Here is a 19,529-nt window from a genome sequence, read left to right on the forward strand (position 1 = left end):
AGGCTACTTGATAAAACAAAAATAATGATGGCTTTTTAACATGTTTATTAATCATAGTAGATTACATTAGAATTATGTACAAAGATAGTGTACTTACGACACTTATGTATAACCCAACTGATTGCTTGAAACATTGAATTTTTTGAGTAATTTTGTCTTTTTAATAAACATTAATGCTGATTCAAACGGTTTTTCCACTTCATCCAAGAGCTTTCAGTTCTTTTGATACAGTCTTTTTTGAAGCAATACATTCTTCCAGTGCCGCTTGATTGAGGTGTGTCTACTACACAGACTATATTCTCCAAAGGTACTATGCAAGAATCTTCTCTTGCAGGCCAATAAAATGATGCAGCTGGTCCTGAAGGATGTAGAAATAGAATTTCTGCATCTTCTTCATCATTGAATATTGTTTTTACCAGTCCAAAGTACCAGTTACCATCATAATTTGCAGCCACATAGCTATTTATGGATGGTTCAACACGAACCCAATCAGAAGAAGAATGGAAAGAAAAGACTAAGGAGGGTTTTACACTATCTGTAGTCCTTTTAATTTCAAGGTTGGTTGTTGGAAGTGGTTTGAAGTTATGAAAACTTCTTGTTCCAGGAATGGTTTGGGTTGCTGAAAAACGTTTTTCTAGTTTTAACCGTAACAAATCAGCTTCTTTTTTGTCAATAAAGTGAAAATGAATGTTTTCAATATTTTTTTTTTTACAAAACTTGTACACATCGATTGCTGTCATTATTTGCTCTTCGCCTGAAAGCCGTAGACTGGCTTTCCTTAAAATTCTTTTAATAGTTCCTCCTAGGCCATCACAAATTGACTTCCCATGACTTGTTGCAAAAAAAAAAGAGTGTTGGGCCTTCAAATTAGTCTCTCAAATGTTCAATCAAATTTTTAAAACTGTTTCTATTTTTGTACTGCCCAGCACAACCATCTGTAAAGTAGTGAACTGAGTCAATGTCAGTATGATGTAATGACAGCCACTTTGTAATTTATTTTTGTACAGAGTTAACTAAACCAGTGTCATGTTCTTGGTCATCACTAATAAAACAGTGGTTGGAAACAAAAACATTGTTTTCCTCATTTCTTAGAAAAACTCCAACTGGGTGTAGAGTACAACCACCTCTATTCCAGTGGTAACTTTGGATCTCATTTTGTATTACAAAGGAATAATTTTCACTGAAATCCATCACAATAATTGCTGTTTTGGGTGGTGGGTCTTCTTTCAATCTTTTAAAGGCTGCTGATTGGGATTTTGCTATAAACGAGTGCGGGGTGAGCTTTTCCAATGACCTAACCAATAAAGAAATGTAGTCTTCAACACTGATAGACTGTATGATCATTTCTGCCATGTCTGTGTTAACCCACTGACTGATTACAATTTCTTCTTCTCAATCATAATCTTCACTTAGTTTTTCAGTTAAGTACTCAGTTAGTGCAGTATTTGCAGGACAGCTGTCGCAATGATGTAGCATGCAGTTTTGGTTTTCTGTGTTGCACACAAGCATCTTAATTAGGTCTTTATAAGATTCTTCAATTTTCACAGCATCCAGTAATAGTTTAACATTCTGGTGGATACTGCATACACATACAGTGTGTGTGCCTGCAGCACCAGCAAGGATACACCATTTAGGTCTCAAGAAACAAAATTTTGAAAATCCTACTTCTACCTCGGGATTCTCCCATTTGAAAGAATAATAGAGTTCTCTCAAGTTACACAAAATGAGTATTTTTTGCATGTACACATTTTTTTGAACACTTACTTTGTCTTTTGTTCCAGGTAGCCCTCTGGAACTTTCATCCTTTTCATAAAAATCTGTTACAAGTCTTACTGTATTTTCAGAAAGCGTTTTACCTTTTTTTGGACCAGGAGTTTCCAAAATACCCTTTTCAGATTTTAGCTTTCTAGCTTGTCGCACCATGTACTCACTCACATTAAATTCTTTCATCACTTTATTTCGACTCCAAGAATCTGGAGCCAAGGTCACAATCTGCATTTTTCTAGACCTCCCAACAGATAAAATCTCTTTCATAAGAGAAATCATTACATCAAAATCCATTGCTTTCTCAACCACACTTGTATCTTCTTCGTCATCATCAGAACTTGGTGCATCATATTTTAATGCTTTTGAAACAGCCTTTTTTGCAGTCTTTTCAATACTGCTAACCTTCCTTTTAAAATAAGACCCTTTATTTTGTTCTGACAAGGCATGAAGCTTTTACCGGTGTTAAACCTAAATTATCAAGAGCAATGTTTGTTTGTACAAGGGATTCATTTCTGGATTCCAATGATTCTAATTCAACCATGACTTCATCATCTGTTTCACTTTCATTGACTTCAACTCTTAATTTTTCCTCACAAAAGTTACGCCATGTTGAGCAAAGCTTTTGTCCAGGTTTTATGCTAATATGTTTTGTCAGTAATTGTTTAGAAAGATCCAAGCCTACACTTCTCAACAATTTTTTGATGGGCTTTTTGTGTTTTTTTACTGGGTCTACACATGTTTGATACTTTTCAAAAACATTTAAAAAGTAGTAGCTGTGGTGTGAACATATACTCTTAAATTCACACAGATTAATTCCAGATCGTAAGTGGATCAAATCTTTTTCTTCCTCACTCAATTCAGATACCGGTTGTAACTTTTTTGAAGGTGTGTAGGTTGTTTGGAAACAGTCAGATTTTTTAAACAACCCTATGCTACAGGTTTGAATATCTGACATACTGATTTCACTTTTGGTCTGATTACTGTTCTGGTTACTTTTATAGGATATTGGAAAAGAATCTCTGTAAACTAAGTAACAGTACTTACTGAAAGTTCAAATAAACTTAATAAAATACTATCCAAGCACTGTTCAACACTGTAATAATTTTTTACTTCAAAACACAGGAGTAACAAGACAAAATCAAAGCGTACACTGTTACTCCAAGAAGACAAAAACTTATTTTCGGTGTCTAAGTCACTTGGTACTTTTTATTTTTAAAATATAATTAATATTATTTTAAAAATTAGATAACTATTAAACAGGTTAAAAAGCCAACATAATTTTTCTTTTATCTAATAGCCTATACAATTAAGAGTATTTTAAAACAAATTTGAGCTTTCTATCAGGTCTGAGACTCTAGATATTGCAGTTTTTGTAAAACTAAACATCCGTTAGCTTAAAAAAACACCCTTGTAAAATTTTTTTCATTTGGAAGATTTTAATATATCTTTATGGTAATTTTTTTTAACATTTAGATATAATACACAAACTTACTCCAAAATTTCATACTGATATCTTGAGTATTCTTTAATATACAAATTTTTTTAGTTGTGAGGATACGTTTAAGATTTCCGACTGCTGAAACAATGCCAAATCTAAAAACTTTAAAAATTTATATAAAAAAAACTATAAGAGATAGAGCAAAAAAATTTTACAAGTGCTTTCAGGATGATAAAAGAAGTAATTGTATCAAGTTTCATCAAAATCTGACATGTTTGGTGTCAAGGCCTGGGTGACTTGACATGGAATGACCCGTTACAAAACCAAAATCACGCGTTTCCTCAAAGAAAAACGGCCCGATTACGGTCTATGTGATAAATCCAACCCATACTGTCACTTTCTCGTCGTGCAGTGGAGTTTCCACGACAGTTCTAGGATTTTCGGTAGCCCAAATTCTGCAGTTGTGGGCGTTGACAGACCCTCAGAGCGTGAAATGAGCTTCGTCGGTCCACAACACATTACTCAACCAATCGCCATCTTTTGAAACGCCCACACCGCAAATGCCCTCCACTTCATTAAATCGCCGGGTAACAATTCATGATGCTGGTGGTTTTTGTACGGATAACATCGGAGGGTACGCCTAAGTGCCAACCATACAGTAGTATATGGAATGCCAGTGCGACTGCACGAGCGCAGACTTCCCCGTGCATAAACGAACCTGCTACATTCTCCATTTCTTCCTGAACTGTCTCAGCAGCGTTACGCCTTGTGCTCGGTCGGTCACTACAGGGTCTTCGTCTAAACAACCCGTGGCTTCGAACTTTGAAATCATTCTTGCCACAGCTGCATTTGTCAACGGACCTTTACCCGTTTGAATCCCCTTCCTATGGCGATAGGATCGTAACGTTGAACTAGCACATTCCCCATTCTGATAATACAGCTTCACTAAAAGTGCCTTTTCAGGTAATGTCAACATGATGCGACTGCTGATGCATCTGATTCTCTCTCCCATTACAGCTCCTTTTATACACGATTGTCATGCGCAGTCACTGACGTTTTGCTGTCCAGCGCCATCTGTCGGACATTTTGTGAACTTTGTTTTTTATTTGGTTCTAATAAAACCCCATGTCATTCCAAGCATGTGTGTCAATTTGTACCTCTCTATCTACATTATTCCGTGGTTTATTAAGTTTTCAAATGTATACTGACTTTTTGATCACCCGGTATGTGCATGTAGGGATGTAACATATGATTTGAGTAGCTGTTTCAACAATAATCATGTGATTATATTCTTAACAAATTACTTTCATTCGCTATGGGGTTGTGCTCAATGAAAACTCCAGTTTGGTAGTTTAGGTACAATATGTTAATGATCGGATTATCGGTAGCATTGGTAGAGAAAAAACATAAATGAACATGTAAGGGAGGAATTGGGAGCCAACAACTTCTCTTTGTTTCTTTGTTTTGCACATAATTAGAACCGCATATTATTCAGTGTTAGTACATTGTGTATTTTTGTTAGTCCATTGTGTATTTTATCTTTGCAGAATATAAATTGCATTTTATAAGTATTAAAAATTAGTTTATCGTGTAACTTGCACCCTTTGTGTAACAAAAGCAATTACTTTTGATATAAGTTAAGTTTACATGCACAAACATAAAAAAATGTAATTATTCTTGTTGCTTTGTAGTCAATAGAACATTCAGCATGAACAAAATCAAGAGTTTTCTCGTAATATTGATAAATGTGAAAGTGGTTTATGAATAATAGAAAAATGTTTTACATAAGTTCGATGGAATATTGAAATAATGTTAGATTTTTTATTTTTTTATTTACTTTATCTGAGGAAGTTGTTTTTTCTAGTACCATATGATAACTTCTGTATTGTTTTATTTTTCCTAAAACATCCCTCTGTTTCACTTTATAAATAAACATTTTTCAAATAATATCTGAATTAAACACAGATAATTTTTGTTTTGCAATAAATACAGTTTATTTTTAAATAAGACAGGAGGATAACTATGTATTACAAAAAAGTTATGTTGCTTACCCAGCTCTTTATATATCCTCACTCAGTTTCTAGACAGTTAAACAGTTTCAATTTCTTGGGGAATGTAGTAAGACACCGATCGCATGCATAAAGTAAGTGATCATTATTGGGTAAAATACAATTGGTATGCCACACACCTACCACACAGGTAATGCGAGTATGGCCTTAACTGGGCAAAGCTACTAGGGAAACTGATGTAGTGTACACTTACATATGATAATCTACAGTAGTCTGTTAGTTTCACTATCCTAGTTGTAAATAATTGTCCTACAAACTGGGCAGCATAACTGTGGCTAGGTTTCCACCCAAAACGATGTGGTGCAGATCAGTCTGCAGTCAACTCAGTGAAGGCAAGCATATTATTTTGTGATCTTCAAAGAGGACCTTGTTATTAGTAGCCCTATGGGCTCTAAGGCCAGCATTCCATAAGCAACTGTAATGGGTTGCAAGCATTCAGGGAAATGGTCTCATTCTTGAGTTGGACAGTGTTTGAAAAGGGATGTTCCATGCAGGTTGGGAGACACACACACACACACACACACACACACACACACACACACACACACACACACACACACCTCCCTCCAATACAATTAAATATTATGAGTTTAGATTAACCAATGCGGAGATAGGAAACCATGGGGAAAACTGAAATAGCGCATCGCTTCATTGCAATTTGCATTTATTGTAACATTTGGTAACGGACTAAGAAAATGTTGCATGTTACGCTTGACAGATAATAGCATGAGAACAATAATAAACACCTGATTCAGTTTTCTACACTTTCTTTAAAGTTCAACAGGGGAACACACTCCCATAAATATAAATATGCGTGTAGGTGCATTAAAGAGCTGGTTATCAAACAGTCACTTATAACATCAAGGCAGGCACACTCCATGTAAAGAGAAAATAATTAGCAAGTTTACACATTAAGTAGAACATTAAAATGAATAACAGGAAAGTGCACTGTCCACAACACCTTATGGCGACTGTTAACCTCCAATAAGTTCCTTTCTTTACAATATGACATTAAGTACAGCTCAATAGTAATAAAAAATTTAGATTATAGACATGCGCATAAGCACAATTGTAAACTGGTGGAAAAACAATGAATTGGAAATTAACAAATCTATACTCAAAGGAGCTGCACTCCATCTAAACACCCCAAAAATGGCAACTTAATGGCTACCTAGAGTAACAAATTATGAATAGCATGCTTATAGATTGACTAGAATAAAGGAATAAATAACACATACATGGCTTCTGACAGTCGACAAACTGTGTTGGGCTATTGAGCAGTGATTAATTTAAAATAGCAACAACATATGCTAATCAGTTAGTGGCATGTTTAAAGACAAGCGTTCAGCAAGGACCCTGGTCAGAAGGTAATCAAAACTAGCAGGATTCCCTTACACAGCATACACGCCAACACATCAGTTCAGCCGGCTGGCCGGCCGCAGCAATGCCATACTGCCATCTGGCTAGGGTAAGGAAACAACATAGTGCGAAGCAAGAATTTCAAAAGGAACGCACTACAGACGAGGAGGAATCTCAGAGTACCAACTGTGACATTTCATCACGGTTCACAGGTGTCAACTAATGCATTGTCTAGCTGGGGCATTGACACCCTTTGTAAGCCTGCCCGTCATAGTGAGTGCACAACCTCTGTTCACACCACTGCTTTATCTATTTCTGGGCACAGCAAGGTTGAACAAAACACCTGCCTACCATTTCACAAGCACTAAAACCAGTCATACTGTAAGAGTACCAAGATGCTCTCCCTCTCTCGTGGCCTGTGTATGCTGATACATTGTGACAGTAAATAACTGTCTGTGGCACAGTGGTGTCATGTTGGGCATACCTCGATAACATTCATGTTACACTTGTTGCAACACATCAAGCAACAATACAATGTAAAAACAATATGTTGAGGGGAGGACGCGATCCCTAATTATGTCATTATCTCCCTTTCCTGTTCCAGTCGCGTATGGTTAGTGGGAGGAACGAGTGCCGGAAAGCCTCCATGCGCGCTCGAATCTCTCTAATTTTACATTCGTGATCTCCTCGGGAGGTATAAGTAGGGGCAAGCAATATATTAGATACCTCATCCAGAAACGCACCCTCTCAAAACCTGGACAGCAAGCTACACTGTGATGCAGAGCGCCTCTCTTGCAGAGTCTGCCACTTGAGTTTGCTAAACATCTCCGTAACGCTTACCAAATAACCCTGTGACAAAACGCGCCACTCTTCTTTGGATCTTCTCTATCTCCTCTGTCAACCTGACCTGGTTTGGATCCCACACTGATGAGCAATACTCAAGTATAGGTCGAACGAGTGTTTTGTAAGCCACCTCCTTTGTTGATGGACTACATTTTCTAAGGACTCTCCCAATGAATCTCAACCTGGTACCCGCCTTACCAACAATTAATTTTATATGATCATTCCACTTCAAATCGTTCCGTACGCATACTCCCAGATATTTTACAGAAGTAACTGCTACCAGTGTTTGTTCCGCTATCATATAATCATACAATAAAGGATATTTCTTTCTGTGTATTCGCAATACATTACATTTGTCTATGTTAAGGGTCAGTTGCCACTACCTGCACCAAGTGCCTACCTGCTGCAGATCTTCCTGCATTTCACTGCAATTTTCCAATGCTGCAACTTCTCTGTATACTACAGCATCATCCGCAAAAAGCCGCTTTGAACTTCCGACACTATCTACTAGGTCATTTATATATATTGTGAAAAGCAATGGTCCCATAACACTCCCCTGTGGTACGCCAGAGTTTACTTAAACGTCTGTAGATGCCTCGCCATTGAGAACAACATGCTGTGTTCTGTTTGTTAAAAACTCTTCAATCCAGCCACACAGCTGGTCTGATATTCCGTAGGCTCTTACTTTGTATATCAGGTGACAGTGCGGAACTGTATCGAACGCCTTCCGGAAGTCAAGAAAAATAGCATCTACCTGGGAGCCTGTATCTAATATTTTCTGGGTCCCATGAACAAATAAAGCGAGTTGGGTCTCACATGATCGCTGTTTCCGGAATCCATGTTTTTTCCTACAGAGTAGATTCTGGGTTTCCAGAAATGACATGATACGCGAGCAAAAAGCATGTTCTAAAATTCTAGAACAGATCGCTGTCAGAGATATAGGCTTATAGTTTTGCGCATCTGCTTGATGACCCTTCTTGAAAACAGGAACTACCTGTGCTCTTTTCCAATCATTTGGAACCTTCCGTTCCCTAGAGACTTGTGGTACACGGCTGTTAGAAGGGGGGCAAGTTCTTTCACATACACTGTGTAGAGTTGAATTGGTATCCCGTCAGGTCCAGTGGACTTTCCTCTGTTGAGTGATTTCAGTTGCTTTTCTATTCCTTGGACATTATTTCAATGTCAGCCATTTTTTGTTCATGCAAGGATTTAGAGAAGGAACTGCAGTGCGGTCTTCCTCTGTGAAACCACTTTGGAAAAAGGTGTTCAGTATTTCAGCTTTATGCGTGTCATCCTCTGTTTCAATGCCATTATTATCCCAGAGTGTCAGAATATGCTATTTCGAGCCACTTACTGATTCAACGTAAGACCAGAACTTCCTAGGATTTTCTGTCAAGTCAGTACATAGAATTTTACTTTTGAATTCACTGAACGCTTCACGCATAGCCCTCCTTACGCTAACTTTAAATCATTTAGCTTCTGTTGGGCTGCGTTTAAATTTTGCAGGGAAGCTGTCTTTGCTTTCGCAGTAGTTTCCTAACTTTGTTGTTGAACCACGGTGGGTTTTTCCCGTCCCTCACAGTTTTACTCGGCACGTGCCTGTCTAAAACGCATTTTACGATTGCCTTGAACTTTTTCCATAAACACCCAACATTGTCAGTGTCGGAACAGAAATTTTCGTTGTGATCTGTTGGGTAGTCTGAAATCTGCCTCCTATTACTCTTGCTAAACAGATAAACCATCCTCCCTTTTTATATTCCTACTTACTTCCATATTCAGTGATAAGTGAAATATCTCCTAAACACCTTCAGTAGCTCCACCTTTTCAATGTAACCACTAAAATTATTCAAACATGTGCGATTCATAGTTCCACTATTAAAGCCATGACAATACTTTGTAATACATTCCACATCAGTGACTTCACCGTTACCCAAGACTGTCGCTGCCGCCCCAACATTTAGATTACTATGGCCTCTTTGTTACTGAACTGCATCCAGGGCTACAGTGATGCAAGTATTGCCACCATTCATGTCTACACTTTTCTGAACAGCATTTTTCATACTGTCATTTGCTACTTCTACTAAATTCTGTACATTTACTTTATTGTACATATCAAACATTGCATGGGGAGGTAAGTCCATAAGAACACAGAATAGTACACCTCCATACCCTCTACCTATACACGTCTTAGCATAAGCAATTTTAATATTAGTTATACAATTTCCATTTAGATAAACCACATGTATGATAGCATCCATTTATCTTAAAAAAATTGCAGACAAGTCTCAACCAGATCAGATTAAATAAATAAAATAGTTTTGTTGCAATATGTCTACCACTTACCTCCTCGACTGCCTTCAGACCTCCACCATTACCACAATCCTTACACTACCAAGCTTTGTTTATTAATGTCGATAGTACAGAATTCATCAGTTGCACAACCTGGCTCATTGGTTGTCATCTTTGTTTTGTTATATTCATTGATATTGTCATGCCCACTGTCCATAAATTTTAGTTTTTGTGTGGAAGCAATTGGAGTTAAAGCAGATGAAAGTGTTAAGAGAGCTGGCCCAGAAGTAACAAATGAAACACAAATTTTGGAAAAAGTCTTTCAGCTTGATAAATTACACCCAACGATGTTAAATAACTTTGCTACCCTGTTTGTAGTGATAAGTCGAGCCCCGAAAAATAGCCATCCACTGCAGACTCCACCTCTTCATTTCTGGCAAAGCTTTTACCACCAAGCCATTTCTTGCGGCTTGGAAACAAAAAATAATCAGAAGGGGGTAAATCTGGTGAATATGGTGCTTGATGAAGCAATTTGAACTTGTTGATTTGGCTGTGGCGATAATGGGTATGTGAGCTGGTGCGTTGTTTTGATTAAACAAAACTTTTTCACTAATGCTGCCATTTTTGGTTGATTTAAATAGTCTAATACTACAGTAAGTTTCTGTAATTCTCACCACTGGTCATTATTTTTTTTTTGAAGAGAAGCAATGAAATTTATCCCACATGCACATAGCAGAAAACTGATGCCATGACCTTGCTAGCAGATGGATCTGTCTTTGCGTTCTTTGGAGCTGAAACCCCAGTCCAGTGTTTTGACTGTTCCTTTATCTCAGGTGTGATGTAATGGGTCCATGCTTCATCCATGTTTACGAATCAACACAGCTTGGTTTTATTGCAGTGAAACATTATTACCAAACCCCGACTGAAACTTCCTCATGAGGCAGTTTGTTTCATTGTCAGTAAATGTGGCACCTATCTTAGCTTTCTCATATCCAAATTTTCAGTCAGTTTGTGATTTACAGCACTTTCTGAAATGCCTACAATTTTTGCTATCTCGTGCACTTTATCGACAGTCATCCTGTATCATTTTGTGGGTTTTATTCACAATTTCTGGCATGGTCATGTAACTTGGTTGATCACTGCGATGTTCATTTTGGCAGCTCATGCAGCCTCACTTAAATTCAGCCACCTAATATTTTACCATTGTAAACAAAGGAGCAGACTCCTCGAGTAGAATTTAGTTCATCTTTAGTATTAGTTGGCTAAGACTTTTCAAATGAAAGTATTGTATCCCATAACGATGACCAATGCAAATTCACTGAGAAAGTTCACTGTTGATGATTGTCCTACAAATACTGAACAACCTAACATAAAGAAATTTCAAACTTAAGCTTTATAAAGTTGGAACTGCTTTCCAAAGTAATTTGTTTGAAACTACTACTATCTATACGTCAGGTCAGGTACTTCTGGGACCGCCCTTGTATGTCATATTCTGTTTCTGTATTAGCAGAGCTAATAAGTTTGGTGAACTGATTTACATAGAATTTATTATGTTTAACACCAAGATTTTTAATTTTTCTCATAGTTCTGAAGTAAACGAAAACTCGAGCACAGTTACTTCACTGTGAACAAACTCGTAGCAGCAGAGCAGTATACTCTCTGTATAAACAAAAGTGAAGCAGTTGTGATCTATTCACAGGTTAGCCAACATTAGAGACTATAAATGCCTTAAAAAAAGAGAGAGAACCAAATTCTGTTCGTAACAGCTGTCTGAGTGACAGGGGTATCATGTGCAGTCACTTGTAAACTTTAATTTTGAAACTTCCTGGTAGATTAAAACTGTGGGCTGGACTGAGACGCAAACTCAGGACCTTTGCCCTCTCCGAGGAGTGCTAGTTCTGTAAGGTTTGCAGGAGAGCTTCTCTGTAGTTCTGAAGGTAGGAGATGAGATACTGGCAGAATTGAAGTTGTGTGCTTGGGTAGCTCAGCAGTGGAGCACTAGCCTGCGAAAAGCAAAGGTCCCGAGTTCGAGCCTCGGTCCGGCAAACAGTATTAATCTGTCAGAAAGATTCATATTGGTGGACACTCAGCTGCAGAGTCAAGATTTCATCTTTTAATTTTGGTTATTCTTTCAGTCAAACTTCCTGGAAGTGAACTTTCTCTAGTCCAGAAAACTATGGAGAAATTTTAAATCAAATTTAAAAATCAATTTTTGGTACTTACTCATGTACTACTCCCTGTAAAGTTCTGGGCTCATAAGATGGTTTAAGATGTAAGTGCTTTGTGTAAACACCTCACTAAAGATACTCTGGTATTGAGAGGTACTGGGAATAGTCTTGCTTATGATTTAGGTGGTGACAGGATTTCTGCTCAAACTCAGCCCACTAATGTTCACTTTACAGCTGTTCTGGCATTGTGATCAATGCCGTTTTGACTGCTGTGAGGTTAGTTAATGTGGGATTTGAGTGCTCATGGCAGTTTGCAAGGCATACATGTTAGTGGTGCCATTTGGGAATATCCATGTGTCTGGGTATGCTAAAACCAGAATAGGGTTGAGAAGGAATGGTTGGTGATGCTCATAAGTCACAATATAGTAGGTGAACTTGGACTCACTCAAGTCCTAGTTTGGGTGAAGTGTGTAACAGGGCTAAACTGTTTTTGATAAAGGCGGGTAGGAGGTATCCCTGCTTACGGTAGGTTCCGTTAATGCTGGAAGTCAATAAATGGGAATGCAGATCAGAATGCACATTAAGCTCATTTCATCAAAATATTAAAGGAATGAAATTTGAACTAGATGAATTGTTAACAAATCTTGATAATGACCCAATATGTATCTCGGAGCATGATTTATGTAGATAAGAAATACCAAGGCATCCTTTGAATGGATACGTATTACTTGGTTTCGATCCAAGGAGTTATTTTGCAGAAGGGTGTAGTAGACATATGTCAAATGAATTCATTATAGGCCACTACAGATCTGCTAGTTTAGACTACAGGGTTTTCCTCTTTAGACTTGGCACTGCTAGGCTTGGTTCTTATGAAGTTGATTTTGAGTGGGGATTTAGAATGTTAATGGATTAGTTGACTCTAATGTGGTGCAGGAAATGTACATGCCAATTAGAGTTCAGGGAAACAGCAGCACTGTTGTAGGCAGTATCTTAATACATTTTTCTCTAGTTGTTGGACACAGCATGATAAAAATGGATAATGGCTTGTCAGATTATGTTGAAGACTGGTTTTATGTGGCTCACCGTGCTAGTGTATCCTGTGCATGCCGCACTATCTAGATAACTGCTACAGGGTACATCCATTTGAACCTGCTTGCTGTGTTCATCCCTTGGTTTATTTCTAAAATTTTTGCCACTCATTCCACCCCCACTTACATCCTTCCATTGCAAAATGGATGTGTCTGATGCCACGTATCCTGTTAACCAAATATGTCTTTCAGTTTAGTTATCATAAATTTATCTTCTGCCTTGATTCAAGTCAGTGCCTCCTCATTAATTACTCACTCTATCCATCAACTCTTCAGTATTCTTCTCTAACACAACAGTTCAAAACCTATTTTTCTTCTTGCCTAAACAGATCATCCACATTTCACTTCTCTGAGGTTACACTCCAAATACCTCTAAAAAGACTGGTTACACATTTATATTAGATGGTAAAATATACCTCTTTTCAGAAACTTTTTTGCTTTTCATTTACTACTTTTAGTTTCTCATTTCCTAATATAATTTCTTCAGCACCGGCCTGTCTCACTCCCTTTTCAAATATGGGTTAGCTTCGATGCCAAAATTGCAATCTGGTTTCTGTTTAAATAGTTTATAACCACTTGCTCCATGTATTTCATCCTTGCTACTTCCAGTATTTCAAAGAATATATTCCAGTCAACATAGTGAAAAGTTTTCTCTAAATCTACAAATAACATAAACACAAGTTTGTCTTTCTTTAACCTGTCATCTGAGATAAATTGTAGGTTGCCTAAATTTCTCTGGAACTAAAGTTGATCTTCCCTTAGGTTTTCTATCAGTTTTTCAATTCTAGTTTAAATAATTTCAGTATTTTGAAACCATGACTTCTTAAATTGATAGGTTCGCAGTTTTCACATCTGCTGTTGTCTGTGGAATTGCAGTTACACAGTCCAGTCACATTGTGACCATAACCTAGGTTAGATGTCAACATGTAGTAACTACCCACACATGGCAAGTGGCAGCACTAGCAGTACTTAGGGGGATGTGGAAAATGGTCAATTCATTGTTATAATGGAGAAACTGAGTGATTTCCGTGACATCCAAAAGGGCATGATCATTGGCTTTTGGGCCCCGCAGATGGAAGCATTCCCAAAATGGCCAAGTGTGTAAATTGTTCACCAGCCACTGAGGTTAAAGTATATCGTGGATGGTAGTATGGTGCCATCCAGAACCAGCATTGAGGCAACTGTGGTGCACCGTGGGCCATAAATGATAGGTGCGAGTGATGACTGCAGAGATGTGTATGGGCGAATGGGTGGTCAACTGTTGAGTAACTGACCACCCAGATGAATCAAGGGGCTACCAACAGACTCTCCATGATGACTGCCAAACGAATGCTGCTGCATATGGTACCCACAGCAGGTGCCTGGTTCATGCACCCGTGATGACTGCTGTTGATCAGCGATGAAGGCTGGAATTTGCATACCAAAACCACAACTGGACAACCACTGAGTGGTGTCGGGAAGCGTTTTCAGATAAATCACGTTTTATTCTCCATTGCACAGATGGCCTTTGCCCAGCAACAGTCATTGGAAGGGTCTAGGCTGGAGGAGGAAGTTCCATGGTCTGGGGCATGTTTTTGTGGCATTCTCTGTGGTCTTGTAGTTCTGGAAGGCACAGTGGAACAGCAAAAGTATGCATCTCTCCTAGGGGACCATGTCCACCCTTACATTCAGTTTGCTTTTCCTCAGCGTGGTGGCATCTACCAGCAAGACAATGCTCGCAGTGTACGTACAGGGATGAAAAAGCCCAAGGATGAGTTTACCATACTCCCTTGGCCACCAGACTCAATGGATTTAAACCCAATCAAGTTGGGCTGTGTTCATGCCATGTATCCCCAGCGATTAAATATATCACAGCTGGCCATGCCACTGGAGTCAGAATAGCTCCACAGCCCTCTTTGTACTTTCTGGAACCTCATTGATGCTCTTCGTGCACTTCTATGGTGCAAAAGGTGGTTATTCAGGCTTTTGACAGGTGGTCACATTAATGCGACTGGACTGTCTATTACATTCTTCCTGAAGTTGTGGGGTATGTCATCTGTCTCGTATATCATGCTCACCAGCTGAAATAATTAAGTCATGATTGGCTTCCCCTAGCATCTCAATAATTCTAAAGGAATGTTTTATCTATAGGGTCCTTGGTTAAACTAATGTCTCTGTACTCTGTCAAATTATTCTCACACTATAACTCTCATCTTCATTTATTTTCCTTCCATTCTGTGATTATACCTTTAATTCTCCTTGTGTAGTCTTGTGTGTAGTTCTTCCACTGTTCAGCTTTCTCTTCTGATGGCCTGAACTAAAGTGATGGTGCAGCCAATATCACAGCTATAGGAGGGTGTGGGCAACAACCACACGAGAGTATATTAACTTGAAAGTGATGTCCCCAGCTCGTGGTCGCGTTCTCGCTTCCCGAGCACGAGGTCCTGGGTTCGATTCCCGGTGGGGTCAAGGGTTTTCACCTGCCTTGAGATGACAGGGTGTTTGTGTTGTCCTCATTGTTTTTTCATTATTTCTGAAAGTGGTGAGATTGGGCTGAGCAAAAGTTGGGAATTTGTATGGGTGCTGATAACTACGCATTTGAGCGCCCCACAAACCAAACATCACCAACAACTTGAAAGTGGCCAAGGAGCACATAGCTGAAAATTTGATGTATAACCAGTTGACATGGCTGGAAGCCAAAGTATATTTTATTTAGTCATATTGTTGGGAGATGATGCATTCATATAAAGAGGATTTTAGCATATTATTAGGATTCTGCTGGCTTTGTGCTGTTGCTAATCTAAGTGTTGAAACGAGATTATGTATGTTGTCAGTCAAGACTCACAGGTTATTCATATTAACAGTATTATTCCTAATGTGTTCCGAACTTCAATAATAAATTGATTGATTGGACAGACTCCTTAGGGATTAGGGGATAGTTCTGGGATAGTGGACAGCAGTGGTGACTTCAATGTCACTAGAATAAATTGAAAAACTGACATCACATTTATTTGTATTGGTGCTATACAAGACTTACAATGTATTCTGGTTTCCTGTTAGCCCTTTTTGTGGTGTTAAGGGTGTAAGCTCACTGGACAACATTAGTCACATCCTTAAAAGAGCACATTGGTTGCTTTGGAACACTCTGTATAATACGGAACTGGTGCCACACGACCATATGATCCTCCACTGCTGCCGATATGTTCTGTCAATAAAATAGCATGTGTATGCCAGTTAGTTGTTGGGAGTCAGTGCAGTAAGTTCGGTTAATCTGCAGTCATGACCAAATGGCAGAAAGGAGTTTGGCTGTGCATGTGACTGTGATGCGAATGAAATGGCCCGATGTGTTGCCATGTCAACTCGTCTACAAGGAATGGTGTATCGCTTATACCCATGCAATACAGCATAAGAACAGGGATTTCAGCTGCCAGGGCCTGGAGATGGGTGTCACACCTAATCACTGACAATAGGTTTCAAACCAGGCATGATTTGCTACTGTCATGAATGCAAATCTATCTCAATCAGTTTCCAAGCATACATTGTGAAGGGGCCTGCACGAAATGGCATTTTGGCCCGGAGTACCTTGCAAAAGTTTGTTAGTCACAGTGACGCACAACTACATGTCTTCAGTGAACCAAACAACAAAGAAACTAGATAGTAGCTGACTGGAGGTATGTAATGTGATCAGTTATCTAATGATTTTTGCTCTTCTGAAATAAAGTAAGTCATTGAATGTACTAATAACTGAATGAGTTCTTTAGCCCTCAGTGTGTGGTGGGTGTAGTTCAGGCTGGTGTTTTGGGTGTGTTTATCGTACCAAGAGTGGGGCCGATTCATTTAGGTTACTGTGAATGTGGCATTGGCTGTTAATTTCAACATTCTTGGAGACCATGTGTTGCCCTGTCTTCTAAATTTTCACAGTAAATATCCTGTGGATGTTACTGTCATCCAAGATGATGATAGCTGTATTTACTGGACTGCACGTGTAAGGTTCTCGTTCGACAGACACTAGTGCACTGTATTGCTAGAAAAGCCCTCAGACTGTTTTGTACAACAGATGAAATTCAGCAGTTTGGTAGCTGTAAGGGGTGTGGTCATCACTGAATGATTTCCGCTTTACATGGCATGTGCGAGGTGGTGTTAGCATATGTTCTCCTCAGATGACTTATTTGTTGTTCCGTGTGCGTATGTTTATTTTATTGGGAAGGTTACGATTAAGCAGTTATAATTTGAGGATGGCAGTTTCATTAAAATTTTTAACCATAGGGATAATTATGACCTATAAACATTTCACAGCTTAGTGCTATTCTGATATGGAAAGGGACAAATATGTTAATAAAAATGTTGTATCGCCTCTACAGTGAACCGAAGCTGAAGATAGACAATAACAATAATTTGAGATAAAATTAATTTTGAATAGTGTTTAATACACCATAGAGAAAATTATGTTTGATAACTGTTTACATTTTATTGTGTTATTAAGTTAGTGGGAAATATATCTGGCCTCATATAAGTGTTGTGCATGTATAATTATTGTAAGCTTATGGGTACATAATGCTTGGTTCAAAACTATGGAATGTCAGTAAGATGTTTGGCAGAACACAGTTCTTTGGGTTATGTAGACTGTTAGTGTGATGTACTTGCTAAGTGACTGTCCAGAAAGTCATTTATAACCTCCTTGTTGTTTTTCTGTAGTGATGGAAATACTTTGCTTTTAAAGAATAATATATTAATGTAAACTGGAAATTTATTTCAGTTCAAACCACCGAAATTCATTTAGAGACCCAAAATGGACAATCCAGTCAAAAGTGATAATATGATGGAAGTAAATGGAGTTGGAAGCAATAGCAGTGATTACACTACTGATGATAGCTCAGAAAGCATCAGTCCAGATGATGGAAGTTCAAGTCAAGACCAAACAACTGAAGAGATACCCACCACAGCGGATGATGTGCAAAATGATTCATACCATCACAGTAGACGTGAAGAATCTGTTTTATTCAGTGAGATTGATAAAATGCGTTTAGCAGACGTTGGTGCAAGTGACACTCCAAATGGAACTGATGGTGTTCCAGATACAGAAGTGGGCAGACAATGTCAGAATCACAATGGTGAGACTTCAGGATCATAACTGGAGCATAGTTTTATTCTTGTAAAAAAAAAAAAAAAATTGTAATTTAATTTTTTGTGATTTAAGGGCAAGGCAGAAATGCCTTCACACATTTTACATCTGAGTGGTCATCCCTGTTGGATAAAATAGAGGACTCTGTTGAAAAAGTATCAAAGAATTATGAAGGTTGGAGACCTGAAACTGTTGGGCAGCAAACTGGAAATAGTTATTGGCAATATCAGACTGATAACCTTAGTACTCCGGGAACCAGCAAAAGGTTAGTTTCACTTTGTTGTCTAGAAATGTTTCTCTCACAAACCACTTTTAATCTGCTATATCTACTGTCTGATCTGGTGGGTGCACAACAGTATCAACATGATTTTTACATTATAGGAGTGTAATTTCTCCATTCTTTTTCATCCTTGGCAACAGTGAACTTTCAGTTCATAAGCATATATTAGAGATATTTTACTGTCACTCTTATGTATATACTTCAGAAAATCTTGTTTTCATCGTCAAGCTTAGCATACTAAATTGAACTTACTTTGTTGGTGTCCTGAGAAATTAAGTTTCCTGTGAACAAACAGAGTGTAAACATGGCATAGTTAACTTTGTTTCATGGTTAATCACATCCAGATATGTAGTGTTGATTTCCTGTAAAGGCAATTACAGGTAAGTTTAATTAGAATATCAGACATTCAAACCTTCTTGTGTAAGACTTAGTACACAGTGGTAGGGAGAGGTGGGCTACAGTGAGGCGTGGCAACTGTCATCATAGGAAAGTTCTGCAGGAGTAGAAATGATTATTGAACAAGTAACACAGCAAACAGATTTACTAACTTCTCCAAATGTACGGACACTCACTACAACTGGTGCAACAAGAAACAGTCCAGCTCGTGCTATTCACAAGAAAGAGGCTCCCTGCATTACAGCACAAATTATGGTATCGACTAGGCAGTGGCTGCGTAGTTTCATATAGCGATGTGGCTCCGAGTGTGATTGGGCTGATCGGCTTCCGCCAGCCATCCTATATTGTGGCAGCAGAGGGTGCTCGTGGCACTGAGCCGCTGGAGGTGAGGTTCAGCAGGCATGCATCATTGGCTCTTCCCGACCCCACAAGACTACTGGTTGTGTCTCATAGAAACTTGAAATTCCATTTCTGTGATGCCTGTGGAGTGGAATCGATAAGTGTTACCACATCTTTTTACATCTCTTGCCTTACAGTCATATACTGACTACATAGTTTTATGTGAAAATACTGACTTTGTAATAGTTCTTTTTCGACAACATTTCTACAGTAGTTCTTCTATACTTTCGTGCTCTGTAACCACTTAAGAGTGTAGATTATATTATGATAAGTGTAATTGCTACCCACCATATAGCAGAGATGAGATGCATGTGATCTAAAAGCTAAGCTGC

At 38.4% G+C, this 19,529-nt stretch overlaps 1 protein-coding gene across 1 annotated transcript in view; it reads left to right on the forward strand.

Annotated features, from left to right (window-relative positions):
• Nucleotides 1–19,529, forward strand: part of LOC126184816 (probable E3 ubiquitin-protein ligase makorin-1) — a 125,119-nt gene that overhangs the window by 10,272 nt on the left and 95,318 nt on the right. The window contains exons 2-3 of the mRNA XM_049927393.1: nucleotides 17,757–18,111; nucleotides 18,198–18,387. Coding sequence (XP_049783350.1) covers nucleotides 17,790–18,111; nucleotides 18,198–18,387 — 512 coding nt within the window. The 5' untranslated portion in view covers nucleotides 17,757–17,789. The remainder of the gene's footprint in view (nucleotides 1–17,756; nucleotides 18,112–18,197; nucleotides 18,388–19,529) is intronic.

Source organism: Schistocerca cancellata, chromosome 4 (genome assembly GCF_023864275.1).
Source record: "Schistocerca cancellata isolate TAMUIC-IGC-003103 chromosome 4, iqSchCanc2.1, whole genome shotgun sequence".
Lineage (NCBI taxonomy): Eukaryota > Metazoa > Arthropoda > Insecta > Orthoptera > Acrididae > Schistocerca > Schistocerca cancellata.